Source organism: Rhincodon typus, chromosome 13 (assembly GCF_021869965.1).
Source record: "Rhincodon typus isolate 14 chromosome 13, sRhiTyp1.1, whole genome shotgun sequence".
Taxonomy (NCBI): Eukaryota; Metazoa; Chordata; class Chondrichthyes; order Orectolobiformes; family Rhincodontidae; genus Rhincodon; species Rhincodon typus.
Genome location: NC_063344.1, coordinates 20,285,752 through 20,296,057, shown reverse-complemented (window position 1 = coordinate 20,296,057; position 10,306 = coordinate 20,285,752). Strand labels below are relative to the sequence as shown.

General features: G+C 42.7%; 1 protein-coding gene across 3 annotated transcripts; it reads right to left on the bottom strand.

Moving 5' to 3' along the window:
• Positions 1-372: 372 nt before the first annotated feature.
• On the bottom strand, positions 373-9,996 carry LOC109911545. Of its 3 annotated transcripts, none has more exons than XM_020510879.2 (2): positions 9,875-9,996; positions 373-1,765 (listed from the first exon to the last, which is right to left on the bottom strand). In XM_020510879.2, the coding sequence occupies exon 2, from the start codon at positions 1,743-1,745 to the stop codon at positions 621-623; it is 1,125 nt and encodes a 374-aa protein (XP_020366468.1). In that variant the 5' UTR covers positions 1,746-1,765; positions 9,875-9,996; the 3' UTR covers positions 373-620. The 3 variants fall into 3 exon arrangements, with proteins under 3 accessions (XP_020366468.1, XP_048460725.1, XP_048460726.1); XM_048604768.1 differs by having other exon boundaries at positions 9,856-9,984; XM_048604769.1 differs by lacking the exon at positions 9,875-9,996 and adding an exon at positions 7,271-9,515.
• Between the last annotated feature and the right edge of the window lie 310 nt (positions 9,997-10,306).

Here is a 10,306-nt window from a genome sequence, read left to right as displayed (position 1 = left end):
TTTGACTCATCAGTTCTGTGTTGGATATTTTGACAACATATTTTGTTCATCCCGTATTTATGTAGCTTCATCTCCAAGTATTTTTAAAGTTTTTTTTTTGGCCAATTTGAAATTACATTGATTACTCCATCAGACAGCGCATTCCAAATCTTAGTCACTTGTTGTGTAATAGTTTTCTCAATTCTCCTTTTCACCAACACACGTATGTAGCACTTTCCTTTCTTAGAATGTTGCAATGATTGCTGTGTGCAGTCACTATTTTAAGTTTTTATAAAGAGTGGTAGAATTCCTGGGTCATGGAGGAACATGTTGAAATGAAATGAATCTTTGCATCTATTTTTTGTTGAAACAGTAAAGTGTCACAAACAACAGAACAGTGAAACAGCCATTTTATTAGTTTCTGGATGCAATACAGGGGAAATTGTGGAATCACGTTTTCCATCACTAAAGCTTTGCAACTACTTCCTGGTATAAAGTTCAGAAAGCCACAGTTTTATACCTAACAACGCCATGAATTTTCATTTTAAGCACTTTTGATTTCAGACATTTTCTTGAAGAGAGAGGCTGCAACATTTTAAGTATAGGTTTATTTAGGGAAACACCATGAATATTTCACGTGGTTACTCTTCATTTGCCAACACTGGATTGTTTTTCTGTAATTCTGGTAGGACTGCTCTGGTGTAGAAATCTTCCAGTTTATTTTCAGTATTCTTCCAGAACTTTTTATCAGATTTCACTGGGACAATGGCAACATCACGGTCGGTGTAGACTGCAAGGTCAGCCTGTTCGAGGCCTGCAACCGCCAACTGGCATTGAATCTGGGTGAAATACGGATGATTCTTTTTCAGTTGAAGTTCACCTTTGTTGCGTTCCAAGCAGAATGTTTTGTCTTCACACGCCTTGTTGATGGTGTGATTTTTGTGTTTGTAGGGGCACTTGATTTCAACCAGGCCGATGGTATCCCCTGTTGCCTTGTCAACCACTACTCCATCAGGACTTGCTGCCAACCAGTGCTTTTCTGGGTCAACAAACAGCCCACATGACCTGACACATACCTGGTGCCCGATGGCCTCGGACTTCAGCTTCTCATATTTTTTGATAGCCATGGACTCATTCTGGACACCCCATTTCATTGCAGGCGTCGTAACGTTTGAGCCCTGGCCCACAACAGACTTCAGATAGGACTGAGGGACCTCGGTACTTTTACCGTTCACAAACTTGCTGTGGGAAATCTTATGTGCTACTGAGGCAGTGATTCGGTTTCTACGCTGCTCGAACCAAGCTGGGTTTTCCCTTTGACCCCGTGTCTCTTTCTCAATTTCTGCTACCCTCTGCTTACTGATCATCTCTGGTTGTGCAGAAATGCTGGCTTGGCTGTTTTTATCAACTTGCTTGTTGGTGTGTCTCTCTTTACCCAATGCCTTGGATCCAGAGTTGGCATTACCAGTAACCACCGTGGTTCGTGTGACACCATCACCACTGCTTTCTGCTCCTTTGGTAGTTGGCTTGGTGGATTTCTGTGTTTCAATGTTTCTGGTGTTAACAGTTGGGTTCAAAGATCTTCCAGTGTTTGACGGCTTGGCTGAGCTGGGACTCCCACCCTTTGATCTACCTCCTTGGCTTCTAGATCCTGAACCCCTTGGACTGGTTGCTTTAGCAGCTGGAAGCAGAGCTCCCTCCTGAGGCATTCGTGGTTTTGCATCAGCTCCCTGCTTTCTCCGATGACTAGATGGTCTTCCTGCCATTTGGTGAACGGTTAAAGTTTCTGCCAATGAAAACACCAATAAAAAAGAAAATTTTAAAATAAAATGAACTTTATATTAGTCAAAAGAAACATACGAAATTGTGCAAGAGGAAGGTGAATAGAATATACCAATAATTCACTGATATGATTGAGGGTGGGAAGACCAGAGATGATAGTAACACTGCATAGAGGTTGGGAGTGTCTTGTTTTCGCTAAATCACATAAAATAAGGAGATTAGTTATGATGCAAGTTATTTCTGCTGCTATATTTCTGGTCCATTAATTCTGAAAATCTAAGTTAAAATCCAAACTAGTTTGAGAATTTGAATTCAGTAAAGTGATCATAAAGTTATTGAAGTCTTAAAAATTAATCTGGTCATTAATGCCCTTTAGGGAAGGAGATTTGCTGTCCACCCTGGACCTGTATATACCAGTATTGTTCTGAAAGGCTGCTATCAAACTGTTACTGATAGTTCAAGAATTCTGCTCACCACCGCCACCCTGGGGCAAGTATTAAATTCTGGCCTTAGTGCTTAAGAAATAGGAACATCCAGTAGTATTGTAGCTGATCTAACATTCCACACATCAACTTTCCTGTCCTTTCCCCATTACCGTAATGATCAAGAATCTAAGGTTATTAACCTTACCCTTAAATATACACAAGGACTCTATCCCAGAGCTCTCTGTGGCAAGGAGTTCCAAAGACACTAAACCCTTGGAAGAAATTCCTCCTCATTTCAGTCTTAAATTGGTGCCCCTTAATTCTGAGACTATGCCCTTTGCTCCTGAGGTCTCCCATGAAGGGAAGTATCCTCTCAGCATTTACCCTGTCAAGCCGCACTGTGTCTTCTAAATTCCAAAGAGTCAAGTCCCAACCTGTTTAACCTTTGCTCCTAAGATAGTCCTTCCACACCAGCCATCAGCCTGGTGAACCTTCTCTGAACTGCCACCAATGAATTAGTATATTTCCTTTCAATAAGGAGATCAAAGAACACCCACTACCCCAAATGTGCTCTTACCAGCACCTAGTACGGTTGCATTAAGACTTCCCTATTTTTATACTCCAACCCCCTAGAAACAAGGGCCAACATTCCATTAGACTTCCTACTAACCTGCTGCACCTGTGTGCTAGTTTTGCTTTGTGCATCAGTACCCCAATGCCCTTTTATGTTGCAGCTTTTCTTCATTTGAGGAATACTGGTCATTTGTTCTCCCTTCTAAAATGAACAACTTGACACCTTTCAACATACGGCATTTGCCAACTTTTTGTCCTCTTAACTATCAATATGTCTCTGTAAATTGTTTGCATCCCTCTCAACCTGCCTTTCCACCTGCTTTTTGCATTGTTTGCCAATGAATTCCATGGCTAGAGCATAAATACAAAAATGAGAGGATTTACTAAGAAAGTTCAGTAAAAGAGATTAATGCATTGGAAACTATAGAACCTACTACATTAGAGGAGAGGAAGAAAAATATATAGGACAGATAAGGTTAAAAAAATTCACCTATCGTGCACAAAGTGAATACTGAGACAAAGGAAACAATTGAAAAGGTTGATTTTTTAAAAATGGTCAAAAACATGATGCTAAGTATCCACAACACAGAAACAGGCCATTATCCCATCAACAGCATATTTTTGTGCACTTCTCCCCATTTTGTGTTTATCTAGATTCCCTACAAATTAATCTAAAATAATTGTCTTACCACCTCTACACAGTAGTCAGTTCCACATTCTCACCAGATAAAGAAGTTTCTCCTGAACTCATGATTGGATTATTAACTCCTAATCTAGATATGACATCCAGGTCCCTGCAGGAGGAGCCAATTTTTCTTGCGCTTTCATGAGTGTAAAGCCTTCTATAAGGACGAACCCTCAGTCCTAGGGAAAAGAGGCCCAACCCATCCAATTGTCCCTGATAGTTGTAACATCTCAATTTTGATATTGTCCTTATAAATCCTTTTTGTGCGTTAAAACATAGAATGTTTATGCCACAGGAAAGAGAACATTTGGTTCCCTGTGCTAGTCAAACATGAGGACATCCAGCTCAATTCCATTTTCCAGCAATTGGTTTGTGGCTCTTCAGGTTATGGCATTTGGGGTGCATATCCAGACATCTTGGATCTTCTGCCCCAATGGCACTTTGAGGCAAAGAGTTCCAGACTCCAACCACCCATTAGTGAAAACATTTTTCCTCATTTCCCTCTAATCTTTATAACAAACACTTTAAATCTATGTCTTCTCCATTGCTTTGGGTTTTTTTTTGTTATGGAGTCTAGAATTATACACACTACTGCATGATATCTAACCAAGTGTCTGCTTTTCAGATCTAGTTCTCCAGAAATGAACCCAAGTGTTTTGTTTGCTTTATTACTTGGCATTGCCACTTTGTGATTTGTGTCTGTCTTCCCCTACAACACTGAGACACTGAACTTCCAAATAGCTTTGTACTCTTTCCTCAAAAAATGCATCTTCTCACTTAGCCATATTGAAGTTCATTTGCCAATATCATACTGTCTGTAAGATTATTTATGTTTTTCAGTAATGTATTACAGTCCTCCTCCAAATTATGTACAACACTCTCCCTCCCAATTGTTGAAACATTTTAAGGGCAGGAATTAAATCAAAATACTATTGGAAGGGGAAATGCACTCCTATTGTGCCAACTCTCTCTCTCTCTAAATACCTCAAGCGTTTTGGTGGACCATGTGTTCAGTTCCCAAGGACACTCCAGACACAACTGTACCTGTGGAAGAGAGGCAAGCAGGTGGATAACTAATCTGTCTTATGGCCCACTGCCTGGACCTGTTGATAGCTACTTACACCAGGTCCACAGCATTGATCTCTCTGCCTAGCAGCGTGGGCTAATTGCTGTCCGTGAAACGTTGGAGTGGCTCTGCAAGCACACAGTTTAGATGGAATTTTGCCTATGAAGAGGTCTTCTGACTTGTCTGCCACCACCACCACACCCCAAACTCCCCACAGCCCCAAACCAGCTGCCCAAAGATCAGGAGCATAGGGCTGAAGTGCAGCCAAAAGAACACTCAGCCTTTTGTTAAACACACAGGGGTGGAATCTCCCACAACCAATAAACAGCAGAATCAACAGTTGCGCCAGAAATTGGAGAACTACCTTGATCTACAGTTGTACAGAAGGCTGTGTGCAACATCCTTCACCCCTAGGTCCCCAGTGAAAAGTCACAAGACTCTTGCTTAGTATCCTCCACAGGAACCCAGCTTTTTATTTTTATTTTGAAAAATCTCTCTCTGAAAGCCATCTGCTTTTTCCAACTCTTTGTTTTTATTATTTGATGTGGGCATTGCAGCATTTATTATCCATCCTGAATTTGTCCAGAGGACAGTTAAGAGTCAACTACTTGGCCGTGGATCTGGAGTCACATGTAGGACAGATGGCAGTCTTCCTTTCCTGAAGGACGTTGATGAACCAAAGAAAACAACCTTTTTTTAAAACAGCCCATCACCAAATCACCCAAATGACTAATTATCAAACAACAAATAACAAATACTGCCCAGCACGGTAACAGCAATAACAAAAAGGAAAGGAAACAAGGGAAGAACACTGCTCTCTGTTTTATTTTTAAAGGTTCCTCACCAAATTACTTGGAAACCTAGCTTTTTTTAAAAAAATGAATCCCCACTAAATTAATGAGAGATCCAATTAACAAGTATTGACCATGAGGGGAGTTAGTAAAGAGAAATTTCCAGGGATGACAGGGCTGAGTATACCACTGTCAATTCAGATGCCTAGGTTGATACAATGTTTCCATTCCTTTCTTTAGGCTTTGTGTGGTTTGATATAATTCAATGGCTTGTCAGGCCATTTCAGAGGGCAATTAAGAGTAAACCAAATTTCTGTGGTCTGGAATCACATGTAGGCTTGACCAAGTAATGATATTGTTGAACCAAATGGACGTTTGTGACAAACTACGGTGGTTACATAATATCTGGTTTTTAATCTTTTAATTCCAGAATTAAAAATAAATTTCATTGAATTCAAATTTCACCATCTGCAACACTGGGATTCAAACCTATGTACCCAGAACATTAGTCTGGGGTTCTGGATTGCTACCCCAATGATATTTTCACAAGACCATGGATGATCTGATTTGCCCTTAACTCCAGTTTCCTACTTGTTTATTCCTGTACTCTCTTGTAATCTGTGTTTGCTGACACCAACAACTGTTAGACAACTATACCTGCATGCTCATTTGGTAATGTACAGTTCCAGATATTGATGTTATTATGTAGACATTACATCCTCAATAACGGGGGATCTCAACACAGTGGTGGAACAGTTAAGGCTGAAGTTTTTGAAGCCATTTCACCAGCAGTGACAAGCAGATGATCCAACTTAGTGGCCTCTGGAGGTTGCTACCAGTCTTCAGCCAATTCAATTCATTCCCCATGATATGAAGAAACAGCACTCGAGGCTGTAAAGGCTACACGTGATCTTCATAGTATTCCTAGAGTGTGGAAGGAGGCCATTTGACTCATCAAGTCCACACCAACCTGCCAAAGGCCATCCCACCCAGATCCACAACCGCCCCACCCTGTCACTGTATCCCTGCATTTCAAATGGCTAATCCACCCATCTTGCACATTCCTGTACTCTACAAACAATTTAGCCTAGCCAATCCACCTAATCTGCACATCTCTGGACAATGGGAGGAAACCAGAACACTCAGAGGAAACCCATGTAGACAGAGGGAGATGGTGCTAATTCCACACAGATAGTCTCCTGTGAGTGGAATCGAACCCAGAGGCAGCAATGCTAACCACTGAGATCAACAGTGCTAGCCAACAGCACTTGCATTGCAATAACCTGCTCACTGATGCTCAGTTTAGGTTTTGCCAGAGCTACACAACTCTTGACCTCATTACAGCTTTATTTCAAACATTCAGAGTGACTGCCCTCAAGGAGTTCATTTAACTGAGTGTGGTATCAAGGCATCCTTGCAAAACTGCAGTCAATGGGAATTGGGGGTTGGGGGTTTGGTGGAACTATCTGCCAGATGGAATTGTATCTGGCACAAAGGAAGATGGTTGGAGTTGTTGGAGGTTAATCATGTCAGCTGCAGACCATCTCTGCAGGAGTTCCTCAGCGCAGTGTCCTCGGCCTAACCATCTTCAGTTGCTTCATCAAAGACCTCCCTCCATTGTAAGGTCAGAGGTGGGGATGTTCGCTGATGATTGCACAATGCTCAGCACCATTTGCAAAACCTCAGATACTCAATCAATCCATGTCCAAATGCAGCACAATGAACAATGTCTAGGTTGGGCTGAAACATGGCAAGGAATGATTGAATCACACAAGCATCAATCACCATCTCCAACACGAGAGATTATAACCACTAAATCTTGATATTCAATGACACTACTCTTGTTGAATCCTCCACTATCTACATCCTTAGGGTTACCATTGATGAAAAACTGAACTGGAGTAGCCACATTAAATCATTGACGACAAGAGCAGATCAACGGTTAAGAATACTGCAGCAAATAACTCACCTACTGTCTCTGCAAGGCATGTCAGCCATGTACAAGGCAAAAGTAAGGAATGTGATGGAATACTCCCCACTTGCCAGGATGTTTGCAGTTCCAAGAGCACTCAAGAAGCTTGAAGCCATTCAAAACAAAAAGGCCGTTTGATTGGCACCACATCCATCAGCATTCACTCCCTGCATTACTGATGCACAGTAGCAACAGTGAGTACCATCCACAAGATGAACTGCAGAAATTCACCAAAGCTCCTCAGACAGAACACAACCACCACCATCGAGAAGGACAAGGGCAGCAGATACATGAGAACACCTAGATGTTTCCCTCCAAAACACTCCAACTCCTGACTTGAAAATGTATCGCCATTCCTTCAATTTCTCTGGGTTAAAATCCTGAAACTCCCTCCCCAATGGCATCGTAGGGCTACCTGCAGCATGTGACTGCAGCGGCTCACGGAGGCTCATCGCCACCTTCTCCAAGGCAACGAGGGATGCGCAGTAAATCCTGGCCCAGCCAAGGAAGCCCACATCCGGTGAATGAAGAAAAAGGATTCCCTTGGATCCCATGGTTAAAACTTGTTTAATGAGCGAAAGACAGTTAGAATTAAATGGGTCGTTTTCATGTTGGCATTTCTGTCACCAGTGAACCACACGAAGGATCATGCTTCTCCCCGTTCTGACGTCAGCACGTGCGCTGTGGGTGTGACGTCACAAACAAATACGTTGCTACGCAAGCGCACTCCAAATGGGTTGGCGGGAGCGGGTAGACCGGAAGGCGGCGACTCACGGGTGGGGCGGGGCATGGGACAATGGGAGCGGAGAGTACCCCTCCCCTCTCGTCCCCTGACTGTTCACCGCATTCTTCCCTCCAGTTCTTTTGCCGGATCCCGATCTCTTCTCCCTTTCTCCCCTCCCGGGTCCATCCGACTTCCCTTCCGCTGTATGCGGCAGTATTTGCTGACACCTACAAACTGTGGCCAATTATGCATGCTATTACGAAAAAAAATACAAGAAATTGCTGGGAGAACTTCTCTGATCATCTGATGAAGAGTCACCGGACTGGAAACGTTAACTCTGCTTTCTTCCCATTGATGCTGCCAGACCTGCCGAGTTTCTCCAACAATTTCTATTTTTGTTTCAAATCTCCGGCATCCGCAGTTCTTTCTTTGCTTTGTTTTATGCATGCTATTGTATTTCTGAGTTTTCAATAAATTTTGAAGTTATTGCCTGTATATCCACGTCCAGGTCATTCATAAAGAGGAGTAGGGGAAACAATCTGATCGGGATATCCATTGTCTCACAGAATGGTTTTGATGCATACTATTTCAGCATCAAGTTTGCAAATGGCTTTGCCCCTGTTTGCGAAGTTTCGATAAAGCCAATCTTAGAGCATATGGAACTATAGGAATCCCAACATATTTAATGACCAGCGAAGGTAGACAGTAATATCTCAAATAGGCCATCAAGAAAGGGAGTTCATTTGATTTTTTCATTTCAAACGTGAATTTGAGTACAGGGTGGAATCTATCAAGACGCAAAGAAATTCTTGCATGCAGTTGCTGATTCAAATATAGCAGATGTATCATCTATACATCAAAAATATGCAATGGCCAGGGGGTTAGGCGCTATTCCAGTTGAGACCCAACATAGAACTGGGCCTAGAGGAGAGCCCAAGCAACAACATTGATTCGTCAATAAATTGTAATGCTCTTACAAAGCGCTGACACAGACTGGGTGGTTGGTTTGCTTGTATTATTCTGTGGTTCTCTGTGTACTGGCCTATCAAACATTCAATAAAAGAGCAGAAAAACGAGGCAAACAAATCCCTGGAGATTAGTGAGGACGGAGAATAAACAGGCACTTTTCAACAGTGACTCACGGGATTTATCTGACGGAGATGCGTAACAGTTGCTGTTGCTGTACATCTGTTAATCGGATGTTTTCTGATTTGTTCGCGCTGCATTTTGTTACTTTAAGTCCCCAGATCTGAGACGAGACACAGGAAATTGTAAGATAAAACCAACCGTATTTCAAATTAGAGATAGTAGGAACTGCAGATGCTGGAAAATCTGAGATAACAACGTGTAGAGCTGGATGAACACAGCAGGCCAAGCAGCATCATAGGAGCAGGAAGGCTGACGTTTCGGGCCTAGACCCTTCATCAGAAAAAATGTATTTCAAATTAGGAGTTGTAAAGTTCGGAGGTTGGTTATCAAAGTTGCTGTAGCTCCGAAGTTGCACTGCGTAACAAGGCAATATCCGCATCACTGTCCCCCAACAACCTTCCCTCCAAAACCGAAACTCCCACATCCAAAATCCCTGACATCCCCCTCTCCACCCCCAGAAATGGGACGGGGTGACCGGTGCTAATAAGTTGCGCTCAGATCTGTGGACTGGGAGCTTGGTTACTAGGTTGAGGTCTCGGAAACTAGAGGATGGGAAATCAGGAACTGGGAATTAACGGCAAAGTTCTCATTCCCGCTGATATGAGGACCCGTTCTGAATTCTGCGCTGGAGATATTGCAGCAAGTGAAACTGAAAGCAATACAAATCGCACTGAAACTTCTGGAGGACGTAACTCTGATCTTTCCCTACCTGGGAATGGACTTCTCACCTGGGATCTCAAAATTCACTGTTTCCTGCAATCAGAGAGCTCCTCTTCCCGCGGTCACTCCTCTCTGCCAGTTTCTGATACATTAACCTTCCACCCCCGGGACACAGGCTCCACCTAACGCCTGATGCACATACTTGACATTTGAAGCCAGTCTGCAGGATTTAAAAGGGCAATACAGAGTGAGACATGGACCCCACCTGGCACCTTGATGTGGTGAATGACCAGTACAATTACATTCAGCAATGAGACAGCATGTATGAAATATAGACCAGAACGTATTGGTAGAGTTGACCAGTCAGCAGCAGGTTACATAAATGGGAGGATGCCATTCAGCCCCTTGAGTCTATTCTGCCTTTCAGTCAGATCAAGTTGATTTGGACCGCAACTCCCTTGACTCATACTTTCTTTATACACTTTAATATCCTTTCCAAG